General features: G+C 45.8%; 1 protein-coding gene across 4 annotated transcripts in view; it reads right to left on the reverse strand.

Moving 5' to 3' along the window:
- nav3 (neuron navigator 3) overlaps positions 1–27,245 on the reverse strand; it is a 175,668-nt gene that overhangs the window by 113,548 nt on the left and 34,875 nt on the right. For 3 of the 4 annotated variants that reach the window (XM_076051580.1, XM_076051576.1, XM_076051575.1), the window contains exons 2-3: positions 8,783–8,900; positions 6,672–6,724 (exon numbers count right to left, since the gene is read on the reverse strand). In XM_076051580.1, coding sequence (XP_075907695.1) covers positions 6,672–6,724; positions 8,783–8,900 — 171 coding nt within the window. Of the gene's footprint in view, positions 1–6,671; positions 6,725–8,782; positions 8,901–11,495; positions 11,639–27,245 lie in introns of those variants that run through there. The other variant, XM_076051577.1, reaches the window with a different exon arrangement.

The raw sequence follows: 27,245 nt of genomic DNA on the forward strand, positions 1-27,245 counted from the left end.
AAAGCAACACGGCAATGCACACAATGCATAAAAGGCAAAACACACAATGCTGTGCTTAACATGATACAGCAGCGAATAATATAGCACAGCTTTTCAAGGCGGTGCAGATGGAAATCAGTCAGGTTCCATAGAAAAAAAATAAATAGATTTTTTTTTTTTAATAATATGTGTCTTGAGAAAAAACATTTAAAAGTCCACCCTATTTCAGGTGTAAGAGTCTCCAACTTGTTTACATCCAATCTCAAGAATGTGGAAGGTGCAGCAAATCATGTAACTCAGCATTCGGTGCGACTTGATTTTACCAGCTCAAAACGTTGAGCAGTCTGCGATCACAACATCCAGACTGCGAACAAAAAGATGAGAAAAAATGCTTCGCTCCACCAAGCCTAAACTTGACACTCAACCTCCATCATCTTGTCTCTATAGAGCACATCCAGACTGTCTGAATCTCATAGTGGGTGACTTGTCTGACAGCAATAACTAAACTCAAAGTAATAGTATGAGAAAAAGAATGTTGCTCAGGTTCCAGTGGGTTTTGCCAAACAGGAACCCAGACCAGCAACACAATCAATCAGAAACAGGGATTAATAATAAGCTATGCTGATGATGAAGCAGAAGGTCGGTAAAGATGATCCGTCTGTCCCCCTGTCAGGCTGCTGTGCAGGCGGCCAACAGATGGGGACCAGATGAGAGCGGTGGGCTTTTATAGTGTCCAAGAAACCCTAGACTCAATCAGGGCTGACAGGCAGCAGGTCCAGCCGTGTTTCTAGGGCCAGAAGTGGTCCAATGACTTTAGTATAAACGGATATGACCACTTTCTACGTTGATTGAACAAGTTTATTTAAAAACAAGAAAAAAGAAAGAAAAACAATATATATGATATATAAAGAAAAGCCAAGAAAAGAAAGCTCAATTTTGGTCACATATGATTTAGTTTGCTGCTCTGGCATAGAAGCTTTGGACCAACGGTGACTTTCTCGCTTGATCCAATATTATCTCAACACTGAATCATCAGTGCTCAGAGTTTTCATTCTAGTCTTTTATTTCTCTCTAGTTCCTCCCAAAAACTATGATGCAATTTAATTTTTTCTAAAAAAAAAAATGCACGATGCACTCAATGTAAACACCCAGCTAAAGAAATCACACTAACTGCGACCCACGTCACGTTGCACATTCACAAATTACAAGCTGCGGATAAGGCTTGATGTTCTGACAACTGTTTGTTTTCCAGAAATCCTTTGCTGAGGTCGCAAGAAGCTAAACACATGCACAGAGAGAGCGAGAGAGAGCGAGAGAGACAGAGAGGGAGGGTGGGAGAGAGAGACAGAGAGGGAGGGAGAGAGAGAGAAACAGAGAGAGAGAGAGAGAGTGAGGGTGGGAGAGAGATAGAGAGAGACAGAGAGAGAGAGAGAGAGAGGGAGATAGGGAGAGAGAGGGAGATAGATAGAGAGAGGGAGGGAGAGAGAGAGGGGGAGGGAGATAGAGAGAGAGAGAGGGAGGGAGGGATAGAGAAAGTGGGGGAGAGAGAGAGAGAGACAGGGAGAGAGAGGGAGGGAGGGAGTGAGAGAGAGAGTGAGAGGGAGGGAGGGAGAGACAGAGAGACAGAGAGAGCGAGAGAGAGGGTGGGAGAGAGAGACAGAGAGAGAGATAGAGAGAGCGAGAGAGACGGAGAGATAGAGAGAGAGAGAGGGAGAGAGGATAGTGCAAGCACCAGCGCTGGGAATAAAACTGCACAGTCATCCGTATTGCATGGGAGTGCTCGGTGGCTTGTTAATGATGTCTGTCTATAATGAGTGGGATTAGTGTTGCGAGACGTTGAAATTTTCTGCTGAATGAGCCTCATCTGCAGTCCCATGCCTTCTGTTCTTTCATTACGAGTTGGGCTCGTTTGGAGAAAACAAATAAAAAAATTAACAAAATACCCTCCATCGTTTCCTTCATCCCATCCCAAACCTGGCCGAGCATCTAATTCCTTTGCGTGTCTGCTTAAGTGCGAGAAAACTGCACAGTCAGAGGGCGTGAGGCTTAGTGGGAGAGAGGAGGGATTGCAGGGTGCGCTGAGAGGTGCGTACGACCTCAGAGGATGGCACACAATCAAATGCTGAAATCTCTAAGAGCCATCTTGCAAACCTCAAATAGAAAACATTTTCTATCAGTCTTAGTTTTCTTTAATCTTATCTTTTATTCTTTTTTACAGATAAAGAGCTAGGAGGTACAAGAGATGGGAAGCAGGCAAAAGTGCAAAAGAGCTTGCTGCTAGACTGAAGCTTTTACTACATGTTAAAATGATGGCTGCTGCAGGACAGGAGAGGATGTTGAGAAGTGGATAGCTTTTGTCTCATTAGAAAAGTGTCAAATGAAGTGACAAATAAAGTGACACGTTACCATGAGGCTGCCGTGTCCTCCCAAAGTGCTGCTGCTACAGTAAGTAGGACCAGTAGCTACTGGATGCGTTAAAAGGTGCTAGAAAGTCAATGGACGGTGGCAGTGACGTCACATATAAAGGATTAATGTCAAATGGAAGTGACAAGTGCACAGTCGGCTGAATCTGCTAATCGTCATTTCATTTCATCGCTTTGCAAGTGTTTCTAAGACACTTTAAAAACATGTTGTAATAGCTTCAAACTGGACAGATGTGCAATAAATGCATTAAAGGATTTGAGAAACATTCCATCTGGAATTAGAGCTCGCAAAGTTACAGCCTTCCACTTAAGCGCCACATGTTTGTTGTGCAAATTCATAAAAAAAAAACAACAACCCCGATATCAACAGAAAACACGATAGATTTGGGGATTAAAATAGCTAATCGATGTTTGCAATCTCATGGTGCCTAATGCTGCAATTCTTTGGCAATGGGACCTCAGGACAGTGCAGCTCACCTGTGGTGACACCTACAAAACTACAAGTTAGGTTCAAAATAACATTGGAGTGGAGTTTCCATCACACGCATTTCAACAGACGCATCCACTCTTCCTGCCTCTGTGGGAAGATCCAGCCAGTCAGTGAGAACTGTTACAGACAAGAACATTAAAGAGTGGCAAAATAGGACTTCCAGTCTCTTTATTTTTATCTGCTTTTTACGTTTGCCTCCAACCTGCGTCGCATCGTTCAAGCAACTGAACCCTGCGCATGTTCTACATCTTTCCATCTCCTCTCTCATGTTCTACTGCAAAGCTGCAAAACAGTGATTCAACCCGCTGCAAAAAAAGCGAGAAAAAAAAAAAAAAGCAGAACCAGACTCTCAGCTGAGTTCAAAGCCTGTGCTACCACGCTCTTGTCATTCCGAGTTCTCGTCATCCTCAACTGGCTTGCTTCCACTTTGCAGGTGGTTCCTTCTGGGACCAAACAGTAGAGGGATGTTTCTGTGGGGAAGCCGTAGTCCCAAACGTCAATTTCTACACCAGTGAGTACTTTGAAGACTGTCCCTTAGGACAGATGTTTGGCATAAGCTGCCCTGGAAGTAATGGACACGGTTGGAATTTATCCAAAGAAATAATTAGAGGAACTAAGACCCGAGAACCAGGGGATCTTTTAGAGGGGTTAGGGGCCTATTAGCTACTGTCACCTGAAGTTTGACAGGTTAAAAAGAGGCCTTAACACCAGAGATTAAGATTTGTATCTTTGTGCTGAACAGTAAGGAGGCAAAAGGTCAGGCTCCTTTGCATATTGCACCAGATGAGAGCAAATTTGAGTCACCGGAGGAGGGAAAGCTGGGAATAGCTGGCTGGAAAATCATTATTCCACCACTCTTTTCTGTAGCATCCCCCGACAGGAGTCGGAGATGATCGCTTTCAACCTTAAAATATTAAGGATTCTGCATCAAATTTAGGGCACAAAGGGTTATTTGGTCAGACACCCCACATAAAATCCAAGACTACAGCCGTTTATGCCAGTCATTCGTTCAACTGAGGCAGTTTACTGTAAAGAGAAACACCTTGAGAAGGGAAGTGGCTCCTTGCGTCCAGATGTTTGCTCAAAGTTTTTGTGGGCCGCTGCACTTTCTGACACACATCCGCCCAATTCGTTCTGCCGTATTAGCTCCAGAGGAAATGATATTTTGCCAACGGACTCGGACCAAGGCTCCCCCTGCGCGGTGGTCATGGCCCGCGGACAAAAAAGTGCGCGGCCGTGGATGTGGATTAGCTTGAAAGGATGCCGTTCTGCTCTCGAGCTCCCCGGCTTCCAGCAGCTGCTTGCTTGGCCGGCGTCCACCGCCTCTCGCCACATATTGTGACTGCAGGGCTGCCATTTCAGGTCCCCAAATGGGACGTAAATCAGACTCATCTGCTGCTGCTGCTGCTGCTGCTGCTGCTGCTGCTGCTACTGTGGCTCTGCGCTGGTCAGAGTGCTCGGCCCTCTGGGTGCAAAGTAGCCGGTAGGCAGGAAGCCAGCCTCCACAGCGTGAGGTGTCAGTGTGTGGCCAAAAAGTAAAGAAATGAAATGGCTCCGGTCCTGGTGAGGGAGGCTGGAGGAGCAGCTGTCATGAAGATCGCTTCGGTTTCAGATGAATGTCGAGGTTCGAACCCCGGGAGGCGAACCCAGCCAAACAAAATACGTCTGTACTCGGAGGGCTGTACGTTCACGTTTCATCGTCTTCACCTCTGAGCGCTTTAGTTTGATTCATTCAGTTGAACAAGGAAAATATGCTTCTGTTATTGCTTTCTTGTTTGTGTAAGCGCTGACCATTTATTAACGGACCGCGGGTCGAAGCAAGTGACAGGGAATGGCCAGCCAATCACAGAAGCAGGTCACAGTGAACTACAACCACAGTCTCCTATTGTTGATTTGCTGGCAAAACCAGTCCAGTTGCACCAACTGAAGCCTCCTGCACTAAAGTGACCTACAGTCAGACACACAGTCTCCATCGCACAACGAGACTCAAACAAGCAACAACAGTCCATGTTTAAAAATGATCCGTTTTCAATCAGATGCAAGTAACACAAAGTATTATGACATTAATACATTTCAAGCAATTTCACCATCTCTGAAGTAAATATAGATATAGACAGACCGATAAATATATAAATATATAGGTCTCACAATAGTTTCTGGCAACCAATTTTATGCTGATAACTCATCAAATTGGATCGTCACTCAAGTTGCCAGGGAATTTGGCAACCATATATTCCCAAATGGTCCTTATGTGTGAGTGTGTGTGTTGTTTCCTTCCCTTTTGGGCCTCACAATAAGCAACTGTGCTTCCTCAAACTTTAGATTCCCATGCTGGCTGAATCCGCTAGTCTGAGCAGGTGCTGGATTAACGGGCTTAGAAAGCGACTTAGAAAAGGAGCTGGTTGAGCGCAGACACACACACACACACACACTCTCTCACACACAAACACACACATACACAAAGGTCATTGGCACATTGAGCCACATGCTCGCACTGTCTCTTGCTCCTCGCCCGTAGTGACAACAGTCATTCTATGTGGCCGACGACGGTGAAAAAGCATTAGCTTATTTGTGTTGCTGTCAGCGTGACGTTCAGGATTTCCCCCCCGAACGTCACACGACAATTTCTTCCTTCCTGGCAATTTAATGTTGTTTTGTCTGTTTCCAGAACAGCTGCGCTCATTATTGAGGAGAAAAAATAAATCTTGTGATTGTTGTGCCCCAGGCATGCGAACCGGTCGTAAATCCTGGGGCGAGCGCGCTGGTTGGAAAAGGCTAATAGATCTCAGGGAGCTGGTCACTTCCATTGTCTCTCCTAACAGCAGTACAGTGTATAAGAGCAGCGTGGGACACGGGGGGGGGGGGGGGGGACAACATCTAGCAGGTCCCTGAATGCCACAGATTCAAAAGAACACCGTGAGCCTGACGCACACCAGAGAACCACAGCGCTCAATGACTTCAGTCACTTTTAATGGAAGGGGGGGAAAGATGCCAGGGCAAAACCCATGCCGCACAAACACTTACTCAGCTCTAGTTAAAGAGAGGGGTAATTATCTCGCTGTGACGACAATCAGCGGTTATATGCAGCCCGTCGTCTCATTAACACCGATGGGGGGGAAATGACACCGCCAGCCCAGCCACACATGGCAGTCAGGTCGTCAGGGGCTGCAGGAACGGAACACTGATTGCAACACGGCAAAGCGTTCAAACTGATCAGGGCTCTGCTGACAGAGTTACTGCCTCTTTTTCAGCATCTCTGTTGACAAACGCAGAGGAATCAGAAATATCAGCATAAACATGACCGGTTTCACCTGGGACGACCCCTTAGCTGGTCAGGTTTCACCTTTACAGGTCGAAACGTGCAATAAAACACGGCATCAACGACTTTGCGGGCCTTGAAGACCAGCTTTAATATTGTGCAGCGGCTGTTTATACTGTGTTAGGATGTCATGTTAGGAAACACTGCTGGATAATTGCATCCAACAGCAATTAACTTCTTGAAAGTGAACCAACACTTGATTATAGACAGATTCAAAATATACAAATGGTGCAAAACTCTAAATATGCAACACCAGCATCAAAAAAAAGGAACAAAATTCCCAGAATCAATTTAACGGTTTGATTTTCATTAAACGCAAAAGTCACAGAGGCTTAAAATCATACAGTTTCGCAGAGCAGAAGTTAAAAAGCAATAACCAAAAAAAACCCTCATAAGCGTAATTCATTTTTCAGCGTGCGGCAGCGCTGCAGATGATAATGAAAGTTTGAGCAACACTCACCATCTGAGACTGGCTCCGGGGGCTGCCATTGATATCCTCCACCTTCTCGTTTGCTGCGCAAGAAAGAAAATGAAGACGTTTACCATCCTTCCACAGCCAAATGTAACGTGCTGCCGCATTCAGGTGCGCGGAATCCAGTGGGAAACCTCTGGTGGGGTGAGTTTACAGAGGAGGAGGAGGCATGTGCATCCACACCGAGTGAGTGAGTGAGTGAGTGTGTGTGTGTGCCAAAGGTGTAGCGAGATGCAGTAAAAGGGTCTGGGAAGTAAAGCTGCCTAATTCGTCAGCTGCCGCTGGAGAATTACTGACAGGCCCGCTTGGCCTCATTGTCTGCACGGGCGAACTGGGAGGGTAAAGTTTCAATCCAACGGAAGAGAGAGAGAGAAAGAGAGAGAGAGAGAGAGAGAGGGAGAGAGAGAAAGAGAGGGGGGGGAGGGAGAGAGAGAGAGAGAGAGAGGAGAAAGAGAGAGAGAGAGGGAGAGGGAGAGGCACTGCAACGGAGTCAGATTTACAGATGGAGTCACAGAGCATCGGTGAATATGGCAGAATGTGCATGGGGGGGGGGGTGTCATGGGGGAGATTACAGAGGAGAAATACATCTGAGCGGCAATGAGTCACAACGAGAAAGAAAATGTGACAAGGAGATGAAAAGTGAGGCAGTGATGGTCCAAAACAGCGCTCCTCACGTTCACAAATTTACACTCAGGCCAAAGGAATTTAGCGAGCTTGTGGTTCAACTCCAGGTATTTGAACGTCAACTAGAAGCAAACCTGTTTTCCAGAATGCAATCCCCGAAAACTGTCCTCCTTGACACTAATAGCACTGCGTACGATACGGCAGAGCCAGGATTTATTAATAAGGTTTTGGTTAATAATCTGTTTTGGTTTGTTTTTTAAAAAAGCCGTCGTTAAAGATCCCAACTTTACACACAAAGTTGTTTTCTCGCTCGCTCATCGACTCCCCACTGTGAGCACCGTTACCCCTTTTGCACGCGCTACTTTCAGAAAGTGCGCTCTCGCCGATGCAGTGATGGCAATCTCACCTTTCTGATGTTTAAGGACATTCCACGCAACTTTATGGGAGGCTGGGAACAGGGAGAAAATATGCTTCGTTGGCTGAGAATCTATAGATCTGATGGCAAACATAGATCTCAATAACTTTAAAATAGATTTTTTCTTTTTGACAATAGTATGACTACGCTGCCAGTCTCGGATTTATGGATCCTGTGGTTTTGACCAGAGTGAAGTGCAGGCACGTTAAAGTTTACAAGCTGGAGTGATTCAGACGTTAGATTCAGTGAGAGTGGAAGCTCACTTTTACCTCGTCGGGTGTGACAGAAGCTCATTTCAGCCTCTCCAGCTGCCGCGCCGAGCCCTGACCGCTGATTCTGCCGTCGGCCAACCGCCATCGACCCTGTGCCGGACGCGTCGACGTGAATGAGCACCGCCGGGATAAATGACTGTGATTCCTTGTTGGTAAACCTCATCACTGAGAGGAGAGCGCGGCAGGAACGGGTTGCTGAGCGTGAGACTGAAGAAGACCTGAACGCTCTGTGGGGTCCCGTGAGGGACATGTGTCTCTGCACCCCAGGGTGCCAGAGTCATAGATGTGTTCTACAGCCGCTGCCGCTCGCCCAGCACCCCAAACAAGAGAAGCACTGCGATTTGGCCCAAATACTCCGTCAGTCTGAGCAACGGCTTTCTCTTCAACTTGCTGCAACTCTGTGTGTGTGTGTGTGTGTGTGTGTGAGTGTGCGTGTGTGCGCGCGAGCATTTGGGTGGTCGCTCCATCTAGCAGACAGCATGAATTATTGACACTCTGTTTTCATCCCCACTGATAACACAGAGAATTTATTCATCTTGGCTTTGCTAATGCTTCCTACATGCTACGTCCTCGCATGCCATCCTCGTGTGCTACTTTTTACGCAGTAGTAGCAAAGGGAAATGTAATTCACCTCTGGTGACCAACGGACTGTTGTGAACATTGAACCAGGAGCAAGGAGCATTGTGAACCAAACAGAGAGAGAACAGTGGGATCTGCAGCAGGTAATGGGGAATAGATATGTGTGTGTGTGTGTGTGTGTGTGCGTGTGTGTGTGTGCGCCTGTGTACCTATGATCTGGATGATCTGTGCCAGCAGGACTCCATCGGTGACGTCCTGGCTCAGGTCCTTGATGAGGCGCTGACAGCCAGATTTGGCCAGGTAGTGATTGGCCCAGTCCGTGTAAATCTGCAAAAACAGGACAAACAGCCAGTGAGCATCTGCGCGAGTGTGCGTACGACGGCGAGACAGACAGACAGACGTGCACTGGATAATGTGTTTATGTGCATAAGCAGCACTATTGGACGGCAGCTTTCTCGGTTCTCGGTGCACCGGGTTCATCGATAACGGCAGAGAACTGAATGAGCTCGCTGCGACAAACCGGCTGCGCGCACGCTAAACAAAAACAACATTACTGACAAAGTTCGTGTCCGGAACGGTTTGTCTCCTCTTCTTGGTTCACCTGACCGGATCTACCATAGCACAGTCAACATTTCAAAATAAAACCATATGAATCCATATTCCCCAAAGAAGCCATAGCAATAACGTACATCTGCTTCTAAATATGCAAACAGTCCGTCAGTCAAAGGGGGAGAGCGTCTTTGTTGGAGGCTTTTAACATCTAACAAGTAACCTGTTTTCTTGGGACGTGATGAGGATTTTTCTTTAACTTCTGATTATAGTTTGTTGTAATACTGGGCCAGATTGCATGAAAGACAATTGTCTTACCTGATTTAACCTTTGGAATAACCAGCTGGCATCAAACACTCTGGTAATTGGTAACATTAAACCATAATGTTACCAATTAACGTTTCTTTTTTTACTGCTTACGTTCAAGAATGACTTTACATTTTACGCCAGACAACGGCGTGAAGTCTCAGACACTACCAAAATAGCACAATTAAGTCAAAAACGTTTGGAGAAAACATTGGCAGAAAACAGATGGAAAGGCAGTCTGCAATGGGGACACAAGGAAGCTGCGTGTGAACGGTGTACAGGAAGTTAAGCCGAGTGTTTCACTCTGCCCTCGAGGGCTTCTGTAACCTTGCAGTCGTCCCAGAGACTTCCATCACACGAGACAGGTGCAGACTGTTTCTCTCTGCCGCCTGTCCCGAGAGCATAAAACTTAGCAGAGCTGTAAACGTCCTGCCACGGAGCGCCATTCTAACTCTCATGTGCGTCTTAAACGCAAATATTTCAGCAAGCTCTGTCAACAAGGACCACGTGGAGAACTCTCTAGCTGTTTATGAACTTTTGTCTGCGGCATTCAAAAATGATCCGAAAGACTCAGATGTTGCCTGGAGGTTTTAGTGAGTCGGACACCTTAATGTTTCTGTTTGCTTTATGTTTAAAATCTCCTGACGATAACCATTTACAGATCTGTAAATGTAGATATTTGGTTAACTGGAACAGCCTTGCAGGATTCATTTGATAGATGTCCATAAAGCAGCACATTCAACTCCAGTGTTTTTATACTTTTGCTTAAAACGTTGTTAGTTTTCTGCTCGCACTGCCACAGGAGTTGGTATTCATCCCAAACACACAATTCAAAAGGATAAAAAAAAAAAAAAAGAAAAGAAAAAAAAAAAGAATTAAAGACCATTCTGTCCCTTCCCTCAAATTACCTGTTATGACTCACATTGAGATCAAGATGTTTGTTGCAACAGGTGGATTTACCGGCACAACCGTACGAGCACCCCAGGAGGAACTGCACGTCAGATCACCTTTTCTATAGTCATGAAACCTCGTCATGAGTGCTTTGTCTTTCACTCCAGCCCCTAATCCAACTGATAAGTGATGCCTTGTGTGTTGGATGACAGACTGATCCCAACAGCTGCTGCAGTTTCTTCTACCATTCCACTGACAAACAGAAAAGGACCAATGGACCAAAGAAACCACTCAGAGTAATAAGAGTTCAAAGCAGATGTCCAGGGTCTCTCCCAGAAAACTTGTAAAGCCCAGTGACAGAGTGGCCCACAGGTGGCCGAGCATGTTTTTGTGTCGGAGCCTGGTACAGGCCAGCAACTGACTGATGGCAGGGACCTATACAGTAGGTGACAGTTTCATAAATAGGGTGGTAGAATTTAGAAGGTGTAATTTAACACAGTCTTGCATTCGATCAACGCTAATAGTAGTTTGGCACTTGGAGACTTTCACTACATGATCGTATTACAAGACACAACAACACCAAACCACAAAAATACACTGAAAACATTAAAATGATATCAAGTGATTCTGCCCTTCAATAAACGCAACTAAAACCTTGAAGGCGGGTGAATCTTAAAACAAACACTGTAATGCTCGTCATGTTTAAAAGAAAGGTAAATTTTACTAAATAAAAAAGTGCTAGCACGAGTAATCAACAAAGTGATGGCTCACAACAAACTGTACAGGCATTTAAAACCACCAATTATTGCCTCGTGTTTGTTATCAAACATTGGCTCAAAAAGAATGACTGACATACAACATGAAACCGTGAAATAGTGGGGTCATTTTTACATTTGCTTCTGCGTGCCACTGCCACCATGCCAATGCTAGCACACTGGCGCAGCGACTCAATATGCGTAGGGAAAACATCTTGCTAGTATGCCGCCGATATAACTCTTCAAAAAATAGTCTATTTATGAGTTTCCTGGTTTGACAGCTGTTGGTGGTTTGGGCAAACTAAGCACACGACACGAAAGCTATTCTAAAACCGTATTTAATAGCGGTGTTCCCATGTTAAACCATACATTCCCCACAGTTAATGTTGTTGATATGTTTGTATGGCACAAACATGCTTACTGTACTCGCTCTTGCTAGCTGGATTGCCTCGGCTCGAGCCAATGCTAGGTGTGTTCTCCGGGTCTAGAACAAGCGGGTTCCCCTGGAATGTTTGCACTCTTCGAGAAAAACAACACGAACAAAGTTTTTATGGCCTTTCACCCGTGACATCCCGATTTGCTCTACAAAGTTGCTGGGGAACAACACACCTGACCGAAAGCGTTGTGATTGTTTATATGTTGACCACTAGATGTCGACATTGCGTGTTCCACCGCATCTCTCTCTCTCTCTCTCTCTCTCTCTCTCTCTCTCTCTCTCTCTCTCTCTCTCTCTCTCTCTCTCTCTATAGATAGATAGATAGATAGATAGATAGATAGATAGATAGATAAATAGATAGATATTTCTTTCCTTCCTCTCACTAATGCTTCTGACATTTCCTTTCACACGGTTTCCCACCTGCACCGGAGAAGCTTCAGCCTGAACTAGAAAATAACTATCGAAACCTCTCACTGTGCATGTGGCTGTGTTTGATGCAAGTTTCCACAGGCACCCATGGAGAAACTTATTTCTTCCTGTGAGTCTTGAACTGAGGTATGGGGACTGAAAGAACAAAATGTGAAATCCTGCACACAGACGCCACCGCTAACCTAACTTGTAGCTGGATTGTTCAGATTTCAACTGTGAAACCATAATAATCTGTCTTTCTAACCGCCATTACATTTTCTTTTTTAATCTCAAAGGATTCCATAACCAATTTATTTACCAATATTTCCAGATAATTTGGTAGATTGTTTCAAACGGTTGTGAAAACCACAGATAGAGAGACTGCAGTAAACTGTAAATACTGGTTATTTCTAAAGACATTAGCATGGTTGCGTCAGAACCAGACAGAATTTTAATATAAAATAAACAATAAGGAAAAACAGCACAGAAGGCTTTTTCTGGCTTTCATTTCATTATTAACTAGTAGTGAAACAGCCAGCCTCAAAACAGCCTCTAATTTATGGCTAATTTTCTCCCTTTTGACTTGCGAGCAACCACCAACCTGATGGGTTTGCTTGAATGTGATCGACCAAGGTTTTAACCCTATCCCCTCCAGGTTTTGCCTTCCCTTCATAAAAGCTTTGTGTAGACTCCTCAGCAGATGCAACACAAATCCAACAATGCAGTAGGCGTTCCACTTACCGGTCCAGATTACCACTAGTCCAGCTGTCATACATACGTTTGCTGTTACACTTATTTAATTAAAACGCTGGCCTGACCGCCGTTGAAAAATCCCCTCAGAGACCTTTTTAAAACACGGATGGTGGTTTGACCACTTGAAGAGAATCTGCTCCGTTCATACTAAACCCGTTAACTTATTGTTTCTTGTGGTTTCTGTGCTGCACATTGCCAAGAACACTTTTGCGCCTGGATTTCACGCAACTCCATCTAGAAGAACACATTTCTCGACATCCCAAAGGGTAGATGTATGTCTTGGAATTCCCCCAGAAAACAAACAAAACAAACCCAAAAAGTTTTTTGCAACATGTGTGCTCCTTCAAAGACGTCGACTTTTGGAGGTTGTGTTTTTTCTTTCGTTGACATTCCTCCACGATCAAAGTGAAATTGTAAAGAGCAAACTACAATAAAAGAGAGCCTTCATTAAAAACCTCACATGCCGCGTGCAGCTGAGCATCCAAGCGGCTCAATTAAGCGGATTCGTAGAAAGGCAAGCTGCGACCTGTCGGGGGGAGAGGTAAAGTAAATAAACAGGTGATGAGTTGGTAAAAGTGTGTTTGTGACGTGGAAGCGACATAACTGAGAAGATGTGCTGCTTCTGCTGACAGGGAAAGTCACATCAGGCTGCAGGACATTTTTTCAAACAGCTGGTCAGCCGAGTTCCTCAGATGAGATGGTCTTGATCCATGAGACCATTTATGCAGACGCCGTTATAGAGGAGAGAGAAAAAGCAACCCACTTTTTCTCTGTCAGAGCCTCGACGCACAATCAGCGGCAGCCACTGCCAAAACAAAGCCTAACAACACCAGAGGAGCTGACAGCAAAGAAATCAGGCTTCCTTCCAAACAGCTGCAGGAAAATTAAAGAGTCCAACATGCTTTTCATTCCACTGACAAGTCTCCAGCATGATGCCATCAACTCTTTTGCTCTAGCAGAACACAATGGCACCTGACAAGGCGCTTAATTAGAACATGAGCGATCAGAAAAAGCTTCAGTCTAACTGAAGAAAAAGCTTCAAATTGAATTGCAACTTCAAGCTAATATTGAACAATAGTTCCTGCTGACGTACACAGAAATCTAATATTGTCACCACTTTGAGTAAAAAGTGAAAAAAGAAACAAGTTTTAAGACCCCTCGGAACATAATTATACTTGCGTTACACTACCAGGGTCCTAAGCAGCAAGACATTTGATGAATACTTTAGCTATTCTAAAGTATGTATTCAAACTAGACGGACAGAAACATAATTGTTTGTCTTTCCCAAAAAATGTGTAAGCCACATCTGCAGCTCCTGGAGACGAAATAAGTGCAGGAGGCTAGAGGTGGCGTGGGGGAGCGCTCCAAATACCCTGCAGATGAATTCAATTTTGCTAAATTTCTGAAGAAAACGGCCATCTGCTTCCGCATCTGCCGCATCTCCGGTAGGAATACGATTTCAATAAACAGACAAAACGTGCGTCCAGGATGATGAGTCGCATATCTCTAGCTCAAAGTCAAAGTGGCTTGGAGTTCAACGAGGAAACAGTGTATATATCTTGTGACAGCAGTCTGAGAGTGAGCTGGATTTTAGTGGTCGCCACAGTGATGCAGCGGGTCGCAATGTCGCTTCACAGCAAGAAGGTCGCAGGTTAGATCCCGGTACTCCGGCTTCCTCAGTTCATGCACGAGAGGTATACTGGGTCCTCTAAATTGGCCGCATGAGTGAGTGCAAATGGTTGTCTATCGACGTGGCCCTGCGATAAACTGGTGACTTGTATGGGTTTTAATCCCGCCTTTGCCTGAAGACAGCTGGGATGGTCTTCAGCAGCCCCCGCATCCCTGAATGGATGGATGAATTACACACTCAGCAGGAGCTGTGTGAGAATGCTTGTCTCAGCTCCCAAAACTAGTCGTTAAACAAGCAAACCCCTAGACTCACCAGTGAGATTTGTTTTGTTGTGAAACAGGAGGTAAGTAAAAAAAAACAAATAAACAAATAAACCACCGCATGCAGTAAGGGATTTATTTCAAACAGGCCTGTCACCTGAATGTGTGTGACGTCCTTTGCTATCTGCCCACCGTGGAACAGCTTGTGCCTCCGAGTTCTGTTGTAAAGTGTAAACCTGTGAGATGCAGAAGTCCACTAAGAGCTGTTTCCCAGGAATTTGTGAAAAGGGTGACAACAACCTGCGGGGCTGCACAAGACATCTAGGAACAATGTTTCAAAGTGGGCCGTGGACTCAGAGACGAGGACGAGGACGAGGACGAGGACGAGGAGCAAATTCTCCTTCTCTGAACCTGACCTGAGACCTCCGCTTCCCTCTTTCCCTCCTCGTTCCCCGTCACAGCGCAGCCATCGAGGGGCTGCCTTTGATGGAACCCGCCTCCTTGTCTCGCTGATCCTCTCACTTTGTGACTCCTCGGCGAGTTGGGTCTGTCAATCCCTCTCCCCCCAACCCATCACCTCCCCTTTGCTCTCGTTAGGATACCCCCCCCCCCACACACACACACACACACACACACTCTCCTCTCACCTCCTCCCTTTGCCAAATCCCAATCGCTTCAGGGGAAGCGGAGCTGCAGCAGCCGAGACGGACGGAGGCAGAGAGACATCAGCAGCAACGCCACCTTTTTGCCAGTGCAGAGTGAGGGAAACTGACATCATGGGAGCCCGCGTGCACACACACACACACACACACACACACACACACACACACACACACACACACACACACACACACTTTACATTTCTGCAGCGCTGACAAGTAAACACAGAGAGCGTCAAAATCCCGGCCGCTCTTTCAAACATCCTTCATCTCTTTTTTCTTTCTTCTTTCTAGCAGCCAGCGCAAGTCCAGTCTCTGTGATGATGCTACCCCTCACTGATGTCACTATTTACAAGTCTCTCTCTCTCTCTCTCTCTTCTCCGTCTCCTCCTCCTAATCCTCCTTCTCCTCCCTACCTGCTATGCAGCTCCGTCCACGCGGCAGCGGGATCCAGGGCGGCTGGCCGCCTCTCAGCCCCGGAGGCAGGCAAACTGTCTTCAACAACAGTCTCCGATTACAATGCAGTGACTACAGCTACGCAGGTGCTATTGGCAGAGGCTGCACTGGCGATGCTCAGCCTCTGGGGGGAGCCGGGTGAAAGAGAAGAGCATGCTGGCGAGAGAGAGGGGCGAGTGAGAGGGAGTGCAGGATGCTCAGTGTGGACGGACGCCCTGCGCCGTGCTCGTCAGCGGGCTTCCAGCGTCGCTCAGCACACAGGCTCTTTAATCAGGGCATCATTCCAAGACTGCCTAATAAATTAAATCCTTAATTGCCTTCTCGGGGTTTGAGGGTGTACGGCATCACTTGCAGGACGTTTAGCTGCATTACTGCTGTTTAAAACAGGCGAGCCATGAGGGAAAAGTCCCATGTGCCAATGCTGGCTCAACTAGATAAATAAAAAATACACAAATGATCGAATGAATGAAACTCCGCCACCCTTTCACTTGGCACGGGCACTGCAGCTCCCCTGTCACATGTAATTAAATACAACATAAAGCTGCATTAATGAAACGAGTAACGGGTAAGTCGGGTTTTACAGAAGCCCTGATGGGACGGAACGGGTCCACTGAGGAAGGAGGCGAGAGACTCACTTTGGACACCAACCTCGCCACACTCCAAGATAAAGAAACCATAGGCTGGGAAACTTTTGAATTACAGCAACAAGGTAAACTCAAACTCTCTTCGCAGGAGCTTGATGAAGCTAAACCGAACCTGAGGACACTGCAAGGTGGCAATGGGGAGGCCTAAGAATGACAATGTGAAACATCATGAGCATGTTCTAAATGAGTTCATCCCCCAATCACACAGCCTTTCTCGCCAATAAGACGCTGGGCCAAAGTTTGAAATTACCCCTCTTCCCTTCTCCACCACAACAGGCCAAATAAAGGCAACGATGATGACATCTGAAAGAAATGCGCAGTTTCTGCCCGCAGTACGTTTAACCCCACTGTAGATGGAACAAAAAGATGGCCACCGGATTCCAAATTCTAACGAACCCGACATGACTGGGCAGAAGCGTCTGACTGGCTCAGAGCAGCTGGAAGCCATTACCCTTGAGTAAACCTTCCACCCAGAGTCAGTCTGACACGTCTCTGTTCACCTTCCCAAGTTGTCATTATCTCGTGCAGCAGCAACGGAGAGAAGGAGGGGGGCCTCCCCCTTCCAACTCACTCTAATCCAGTGGTAATAGCAGGCAGAAAGCCGGACTTACACACACAACCCGGGTGAGGATGTTTACACCATCAATGTAACAAAACACAGACAAGACATTTCCTCGCAGCGAGTTGCCAGCGCAATCAGGGCTAGTCGCTTCATTTGCATTGCGGTGCAGCCTCTGTCCACACCTGAAACAGGTGTGGACAGAGATGGGTCGCGTTGTGGTTGGCCGTGGCCCAGTGAGGGTGTTTGTGTGGGATTGAAGGGCCAACGATGTGCCAAACACAGCAACACAAACCGTCAAAAGCAACCGCAGCAGCGAGAAGCTGATTTTTTATTTTTTTTTTATTGTTTTCAAAAACAAAACAAGGCAAATGAAAACACATACATTTTTTTCTACTTCTTTATGCCCGCAGAATGAGCCTTTTTTCACTTCTCTGCCAGCCTCGGTTGGCGTTTCCTGACAGCGCATCTAGTTTGCGTAACGATTCGGCTCGTTTTCTTCCAAAGGGACGCTAGCGGTTACATAACAAAGCATCGCAAAATCAGCAAGACAGCCAGAGTGCAATCAAGCAGGTGGCTCGCTCACGCACAAACAAGTAGGATCAGCACGAGGAAAAGGATCCAAAGAGTTTTTTTTCGATTTAAAGGTGATTGGGAAAAGTCAGAGCTTAATCGTTCGATAATGTCATTAACGTAACGTAGCATTCTTCGATATTGATTGTTTAGGGCAAATTCTCCCTTTCTCAGAGTTATTGAACAAGCAAAAACAGCAGTGTTAACCCTCAAACACAAAAAGGTATTTTTGCTCTCTTTTAAAGCAAACGCCAAAGAAGCAAAGCAGGGGTTTGTCTTTTTTTCAGAAGAGATGCAATATAATTTTGTTAGAATCAAGTGAATTTCCTCGATATGGGACCTTTCAGGCTGGCACGGGCCAGGTGGCACATCACATTGATCAGATAATAGTGCAGAGACGCTGCTCAGAAACTGAAACATCCAGTCATCCTTTTCTAACGTGAGACTGTGCCAAGGCACTTTGTGGTCTCTGGGGAGGTGGGGGGGAGGGCGCAAATCTTAAGCACAAAATGACATAATTGCATGGCTCAGAGACGGTAAGGAGGACACAAGGTCGCGGACGTCACTCAAAAGCGATCCCTCGCTGCGCAGCAGAAGCTAACAGCCAAAAGAGGGGGGGAACAAAAAACAGAGGGGCCGGGATAAAAAAAAACAGACGAGAGGTGAGAAGTAAAGGAACCTCCCTCAGAGAGGGAAGCAGACGGATAATGAAAGGCCGGCAGATGTTAACGCAGACTGATTCAATGACGCGTCAGGAGCTTGAAGCACTGGCCCGGTGGTGACCGCCAGCTGAAGGCAGCTTCATTTTCATTTTCGGCTTTGGACAAACGCGTTGAGTGGAAAAATGAGAAACATCCCTTATTAGGGATGCACCAATATCACTTTTTTTTTTAAACAGAACAATTAGAGTACGAGTACTTTCTTTTTAGTACTCACCGATACTAGTACTTAATAAGGCCATTACACATTGTAGAATTACTTTTTTTTGTTTCAGTTTTCCATGCATGTTTTTCTAGGACATGGTGACACAAGTTTCACAACACAAATTTAACAAAACTGTCATATACATACATATACAACTGATATCGGTGTCATGGTATCGGCATGTATTTTACGAGTACAAGTAGAGTACTCTGGTATCGGTAGCGATACCTGATACTGGTATCAGTATTGGTGCATCCCCATCCCTTATCATTTCATTTCACAACGACATCCAGCCACACCAAGGTCAAAGTTAGACTCTGATTCTCTGAACAGCAAAGTACACAGTAAAACTCTGAAAACGGGCATCGTTAGTGTCAGCAGGTGACTTTATTTTTTCCTCCCTCTGCCGGGGGAAGATTTAGGGCGCGGCGCTGGCGAGGCTGAGTGACTCTCCGCCACACGGCAACAAAATGAGAGGCAGTCGATTTTCACAGGGGGCTGACTCATGTTTCTGTGACGGGAGGCCATCAGGTGTTGTGAGGAAGTGGGAACGACTGCTACTTTCTACAGCCTCCTCCGCACACACATCCTAAAACACAAACACCCTTTCCTTCCTCTGGCAGCAGCCTTGACCCCCACCTCCCTCCCCGGACCCAAAGACAAGAGTGGATTTTTACGCACTCTCCTGTTTAGTCAGCATGGCTGTAAAAGATAGCAGTGAGCTGGTGAAAATTGAACGCACAACAAAAACACAGAAATCATGTGATGATTCTGTACTATGTATTGTCATGTTTGTGTTATGTACAATGCTACGTTTGTTTTGCTTTGTCTTTTTTTAATGAATGAAAGATGCTCCCTGCTCCGCTGCATTTTATTCCTCAGTTGGAAAAAAAGGCTGAAATCCTATGAATAACCTAAAAATGCATTAAGCCATGAACTCAGTGGCCATGTAGATTGCAGTACATGCTGAAGTACGCTGCTGCGCGCGCAAGCACACGCAAATGTTTTAAGATGCTTTTGTGCACTCAGACAAGAGCGGTATCTCACCTTAACCATGGTAACCACAGCATGTGGCTCTCTGCCCATGCGATGGTAAGACACACACACACACACACACACACACACACACACACACACACACACACACACACACACACACACACACACAGAATGGCTGGGAAAGGCACAGAACCTTATTCTGGATCGTGGAAAATTTTTAACATTCACATATTGTAACATGGACAAAAATACCAGAATAACCTCAAATGCCCATCGAACGAACTTATGAGATGAGTTAAGAAGAATTTTAGATTGGAAGATGGTTCTGTTGAGAGTCCCAGCAACAATCCTGATCAAAGTTCAGTGCCGGACAAACTCCTCCTGCTTATCAAGTTGCCAAACAGCCATAACAAGCATCCCCGGGGTCCCTCTGGGGACTGACACCCATGTATTCCTGGACTCAAGACCTCAGTAGGCTCCGCCCACTCCAAGGCACACAAATAAATCAGTCGAAGCCACCGTATCATTAGCCAGCCCTGCTGCGGCAGGGAGCGCTCGCCAGACATTTACGGCTACATGTGTGCACAAACAGATCCTTATCGCGGGGCCCCAGAGGGTCCCAATTATTCTGTGAGCCCGTTCCAACAACAGCCGAACCACGAGGACATGATCCGCGTTGGCGTGACTCACCGCCGGGCTGGACAGATTAGTCACACTTCCCCGCTGCATACGAGCGGCTTCCTGTGCGCGCGCGCCCATCGTGAGTCAGCGGTTGACTTTCCCTAGTTCTGGTCGGCCGACCCTGACCGCACAGGCTTTGAATCAGGGTGTCGGGAAGATTACTTTGCAAATGTAACTGGTTTCAATTACAAGTTACCCTGTTGAAAACGTAATAGTGGTGAAACTATTTCAATTACTTTATCAAAATTATGTAAGTAATCACATCTGATTACATTTTCATTACTTTTTTCTACGTTTTGAATAAATGTTCTCAACTGTTTAAACCTGACAGTGTTGAGCTTCCTGCAGTACTCACAACAACCACAACAACGACAATTCAGTACCTTCTTCTACTGTGAGATCATTCTGAGATAGATACAAAATGCCCTGCAGCATATCCTCCTATCTTTTAAATCAGCAAACCAAATCATAGTTTTGCAATGTAGCTCTCAATGAACACAATTTAAAAAACTGTCAACATTTTTCGCTCATTTTTCAAAATCAACATTAGTGTTGCTGGTGGCACTGGCACTATTGCTGGGCTCGTGCCAAAGAAAGTGCACGACAAAACCATACAAAACAAAAATTAAAGAATGATTAAACGTAAAGCATTTTGTGCAAAATTTGGCCAGAATTGTGACCATGAATAGTTCCACGAGTAACTATCATTTAATGATTTTTTTCCCCAGTAATGTAACTGATTACAATTACTATTATTTTGTACTTAAATTATGTGACGACGTTACTCCCTAACCCTGCTGATTGCACTGACATGGAGACTCTGCAGAGAAGGTTTGGTTTTCTGCTGCATATTTACTATGGGGCACCATGCAGTCCCTGGGCATGTCGAGATTTTATTGTTTGTGGGAGAGGAGGGGTGGTGGTGGTGGTGGTGGGGTGGGGTGTGGGGGGCAATTTACGAATCCATTTATATGCAGCGCGCGACGCATGTCCGTTTGGTTTCAATTGGGGGCTGCCATCTGCTTGTTGAGAAACAAATTAAAGTGGATCACTAGATTAATGGCTTTTTGATTGGGCGCTGTCCAGACTGGCGGGAGCCAGGGCCCCACTTTTTTATCAAGCAGCCTCTCCAGGGTGGACGAGGACAGGACGCGACATCACGCCCGGCCACTTAGCGGGAGCGGCCAGCCTGGCGAAAGTAGCCGCTGACTTTTATGCACATGATTGACTCGCTGGAAGATGAGTCGGGCTTTTAGCCTCGGTGACGACTAATTTCATCTCTGGCGCTTGATTTAACCCGGCGACACAGAGGGGAGAGGCAAATCATCCCTGGCTGTCACTTTATTTGAAACTCGCGTCTTCCGCTTTGAATTACCAGAAAAACACATTTGCTTGTTTTGTTTTTTTGTGACCGTTTGCTCGAAGGCGGCAACGCAGCGCTTTGAAGCGGTCGAGGCCAAGTTCAGAAGTCAGGTGACCCTTTGATAGGATGACCAGATAAGAGCAGTACGTGCTGAGCAGACGCAAACGACAAAAAGTTGGCTGATGTCCAGAAAAGCAATCATGTTCTATATGGCTTTATAATATCGTAATAGATACAGATGAAGATTGCTGGACAGGAGAGACACACAGGGTAGATAGAAATCCACTCCACTACTTGTTGCTTCATTCAAAAATTTTTTTTTTCCCCAGAGGCCAGCAGGGGGCTCTACCGCACTAACCCACAGCCTCGTAACCATGAGAATCAGTCGAGGGTCATGAGGAAGAACTTAATGAGTCAGTGAGGGATCATCTGCAATTGAGAATTGAAGAGTAAAAGCCAGGGCGGCCGGCCACTTCAAACTACTTTGGCTCTTTGGGTTAGTAACAGTGCACATTTCCCAGCATTCTCTTCTGCAGACATAACTTATAAATAAAATGGTCCCCTCTGGCTGCACCTTAAAAGAAGACCAGCCAGTCAGTCAGTCGGAATGAAAAAAAAGGATGTCATATGATTACAAGGGGAACATTTTCTTTCCCACACAAAAAGAAAATATCACTGTATTGAAGTGATATTTGAAATGTTATTTCAACACTGACTGCAATTCAGTAAAATCAAGCAGTTTAAATACACAGTCTGTTAATCATACCTAGAAAGTTGTTTTAAAACGTCCAGCGTGTGTTAAGTGTTGCACATTTGGTCCTACAAATGTATATTTATGTATTTTTTTCATCACCGCACTGGGTAAATTCTTAGCGAACAATGACCGGGCTGGCGGGGATTAGAAGCAACAGGCGGCATTTGTTTCAGCCATTAAACATTCATAATGATGTTGGTCCACCGTGGAAATGAAATCTAATTATTGGCTCGCTTCAAGGTCTCACCAGGGAGACGGCAGCGAGGTCCCTTTAATCGACACTGGCTCGCCTCGCAGTCACTGTGAGTGGCTCGGGTCCTTTATCAGTGCCCTTTAGTTTGGCGGAGTTATGTAAATGGGCGACTCCTGGCAGGTGAGCGACCATATTAATTATCCCATTAGGTGCCTCGCGCGAGGTTTAAGTTGATTAATCACGTCGGATCTGATGTTCATCCCTGTGTGAGGGACTTGTCTGAGACTGCTGGCACAACTCCGTGACCTCAGTGACCTCTGCGACCCCTCACACACATCTGGAGTCATTACTTAAAAAATGTGTGTGTGTATGTGTGTGTGTTAGAGATTGGGGTCAAGGCCTGCTAGGGTTATGGACTGAAATGCAACAATAAATATTGCTGATCCTGAACAATCTGACACTGCAAATGTCAAATCTGAATCAAATACACCACATAATGACTAGAACATCAGTGTTTAACATCACCATGCTGTGGTGTCAGTTCTCTGTTGACACCAGTAGAGGGACCTGCAGACCAGAAAACCCAACCAAGTCCTCTATTAATTGACTCATTTTGCCAATGGTGCCATTAGTCAACAGCTGTGGATTGTGGATCTAAGAGCTCAGTGCAACCTGGTAGCTCCACGGCTGTTCAAGAGATGTTCCCTCACACGGGGAAGTCAGCATGCACAACAGCCGGAGGACCAGGATGTAATTGCAGGACAAGCGGCATAATTGCCGTGGCTGTCCAATGAACTGGCGGGGAAGATGATTCATCCGACTTAAGTTGTCACTTTGCAAATCCTACGAAGGATACATTTCAACGTCGCCGTGCTCATCACAAACACAAATCAACAAGATTCACAGTTTGAAGTACCACCAATAAGTTCAGCAAGTCATAACACTTCAAATCCTCATTAACGTGGTGGCGCATTGTTGGCAGCTACCTCTTTTACTTATCACTGTAAAGCAGCCCAGAAAGAGGATGCACAAAGGTGGCCATATTTTTTAAAAGCACTAAATTTAGATTTTAAACTTGGAAAATCAGCACAACTGACACACACTGTGTTTTTCTCTTCTTCTCTGTGCAAATATTATTGTAATTTTGAAAAGTATCTTGCTATGTTACAGTATGATCTTGTTTAGGCTGCTCTCAAACTTTTATTATATCAATGGTATTCATGCCAAACTCTACTTCACCTCCAGACTTCCAGGAGTTCCAGTAAGCGTTAGCTGATGCAACAATCGGTCAACGACTTATGCCGACAGAATGTGGACAAATTAGAAATAATGGCGTGGTCGTCTTGGCCGCGCGAGCAGCCGTTTACTGTAAATTCAGTGTGCGGATGTGCTAAACATCTGGGGCTCTGAATCACAGGTGACTCTGCTGCTGAGTCAAAGCTCGCACTTTTCAATTCAGACTCTCAGGCGCGCTCGTTCCCGCTGTGATCACAGCTGGAGGACGGCGTTCTGTTTCCGTGCCTCCTCGACTCCCTTTTTGATTTGATTGATTGCGCCTCGTTTGTGTTGACTGTTTCCTGCGTTTTGGTGCAGATGAGTTTCCCATTGGAGCGTTGAATGAACGTCTAAACCTGTTGACGTGACGGCCTCTGCAACACACCTGCAGCAACACTAACTTGACTTGCCTTTTGTTGCCACATTTTAAAGGTCCAGTGTGTAAAATTTTGAGGAAAGCCTGATTTTTAAGGTAGCCTGCCTGACAGTGTGTTTCATATTTACAGCACTGTCAGACAGGCTTCCTTAAAAAATGGTTGCGCAATAGGGCAGCTAGGAGCAAGACCTTTATTGCTCGTTGTATATTCTGAAATATATTATATGAGAACCGTTGTAAGGGTAGGAAAACCAAATCACTTTTATTGTACTGCGAGTGTACACTTTTATGAATGTATTTATGGGGAATATATTAAGCCTTCACCAAAATACAAATCATAAGTCAAGCCAAATTTTACACACTGGACCTTTAACTGATGAAAATTTGTATGAAGCGGCAGTAAGATTTTTTTTTAATTTCTTTTCGTAGAAATATTAAACACGCTGGTACAAATCTATTTTTGCAACTTTTTTTTTTTTCTTCTGTGCTTTTGAAAGCGGCTGCAGTCTGCAGCTGTTCCAACAAAAGGTTAGAGTTGAGTCGCCCTGCCGCTCCAGTCAGGATTTCCTTCCCCTGCTTTTTCTTCTGCAAGAAGGGACCTGAGCAGGCGCCTTGGCCGAGCGGGACGTGGCCCCGTCTTGACGGACGCCTACAGACAGGACGCAGGCACAAACACACTTCTGCCCGGCGCTGTGTTTGGCACTGACGGCCGGTGACTGGAGCAACAAGAGGTCTCCCATCCTGCACCTCACACACATCCTATAAGCCCCCCCCTGCCCCCACCTCCGCCCCACTTAACAGTCTCAATGCACAGCTATGAAAACAAACTCCAGACACTAAACGTCCATGGCCATTTGCAGGCAATTTGTACGATTACTGTATTTTTCGGAAAAGGAGAACAGAAGTTTTTCAAAGTTTTTTGTGCAATTTGTATCTCGTCATTACGCTCTTGAATATCAGTGCAGCCGCCTACTTAAAGGTTCCAAATTCTATATGTACTTTTCATTCCAGCTCTCAATAGAGCAAAACTGCATTATGGATTATATAACTGAAGTTTCCTGCTAAAATGGACACAAACAAGGCGGCCATAAGGTGGCTCTCAGAGCAGCGAGTTGCTTCCAGCCTCGGATACACATTAGTCACTGCACAAGTCCCCTTTGTGACATCACATAAATGAGATTTAGCAAACTGTTTAACTGCACAACTTAGAAGAAAAGAGGAGACAAAAGAAGAAGGAGGGGACAGACCTTTTCCTCAAGTGAGGCCAGTTCAGTAGCAGGTGAGACATACATTTGTTATTAAAGGGAATTTTTCATGAGGTGGGACCTTTAAAGTCAAGATCGGAAAATCGGAAATCCATTCATGAGCAGAGGTGAGGCAGGTGAATGAAAAAAAAAATCATCAATCAATCAAATACAACATCTGCAAGAGCAGGGCAAGAGATAAGTGCCTGCAGCCAGGCAGCCGGAATGCTGTGCTGTGCCACTGCGAGAGAATATAAAGGAGAAAGAAAACAGGATAGTGAGGAGTGTTTGTTTTTTTGTTTTTGTTTTTTAAGTGAACGTGCAGGACTTCCATCCTGGGCAGAAAGAAAACATCAAAAGCTATTTTTTGAGTCAAGTTGGCAAATGACCCGGACTTTCCAAATCACAGCCACTTTGTTCCCTTTCGCGCTCCTGAGTGCTATTGTTCCGCACTGACATGGAGCACACACACACACACACACACACACGCACAGGGAGGGAGCGTGCGTCTTTGTAACGGCAGAGGGGCCAAAATAAAAAAAACAACAAAAAAAAAAAACTAGTTTGAAAAGAAGACTTGTCAAGTTGAGTGGCCAGACTGTTTCTCCCCAGCGGCCCTGTTTTGGTTGGAGGTGGTGGTGGTGGGGGGGGGTGGGATCCCAAAAGCCAAGCGAAGGCGGAGGCCGCTGGCTCGTGCCATGTCTGAGCGTCTCCACACATGGCAGCTCTTTAAAAAAAAGCTCTCTTAAACTCATTGTCACCGGCACTCGCTGTTCTCTGCTGCTCTCCGTGATGAAGACGTATGTTTCCAAGGGGCTGTCCAAGAGGGACCCCGGGGTGCTGGGGGAGGTGAAGGATGCTGCGATCACATTACACCAGCCAATATTACACATTTCAAACGTAGCGGGTGTAACAGCGGCTTTGAGCGAGAGCGGCGCAGGGTCAAAGGCAAGAGCTGGCACGACGCTAATAACAAGCGCGAGGGCGGCGGACGACTTAGCAAACCGAGGAGAAGAGGGGGGGGGGTCAGTCGGGGGAAACTTTCCCTTCTCTCCGAGGAGCAAGAGCGACGGGGAAGGACGTGTCTGGGACGAGTGCGGCGAGTGTTTTTCCAGTCTATTTGCTGTGCGTCTAGACCAGCAGTTCACAAAGGGACACGGCCGATAAAAAAGCTTGGACCTGGAAGTGGTGATGAACTGCTCGACTGTGAAGCGGATGATGAGGACGCTGAATCCTAGAGACAGCCACTGAGAAAACACTCCTACCCCCCCCTTGTCGGATCAACAAGTTCAGAAATTCATCTTGTTTATTAAGATATATACAACACATACATATAATATCTTTATAAAGTATATTCAGGAATTAAAATCAAAAGAAAAGCATTGGCAACATGCACCTCGAGAGCTTCTGACGGGCGTCGTACAGCAAACAAACCCCCACTCTTCAATTAGCAACCGTTAAATTGGGGTGTTAAAAGTCCTACACATCACTGAGGGAAAAAAAAAAACACACACACACTTGTTTCCTGAATCCCGTCCAAGGGATAAATACATAAATTAAGCATCAGAAGTTTTGGTTGCTGAGGATCAAAGTGCGCCGTAAGAGTGTTTGATGTCGGCCGTGCATATTCACGAAGGATGTGCAGTCGGAGGAGCTCATTAATCATTCATCAGGCCTTGGCTTGCCGTTTGATAACCGCTGTCCGATGATGAAAAAAAAAGGGGGAAAAACGAGCGTGACCACAGTGCCCTCCGGCTACCAGTGGAGAATGCTTTAACTGTAGGCACGCACGTCCTTAGAAGCAAAGACACTGATCATCAGATCCAAGGAAAACAACTTTAAGCAGCCCTCATCATCCGTTTCTTTTGCCGCGTCGGTTAATAGCTAAATAAAGCATCATCAGGACCCCTGAGAGTAAAGAGTCCATTGAGGAGGATTACATTCGCCTGACTCCAGAGTCAGCACACCGGTGCTAAACGCTGAT

The sequence above is a fragment of the Nelusetta ayraudi genome, unplaced genomic scaffold (assembly GCF_046127955.1).
Source record: "Nelusetta ayraudi isolate G7.1 ecotype Tasmania unplaced genomic scaffold, CSIRO-AGI_Nayr_v1 ptg000135l, whole genome shotgun sequence".
In the NCBI taxonomy this organism is placed as follows: domain Eukaryota; kingdom Metazoa; phylum Chordata; class Actinopteri; order Tetraodontiformes; family Monacanthidae; genus Nelusetta; species Nelusetta ayraudi.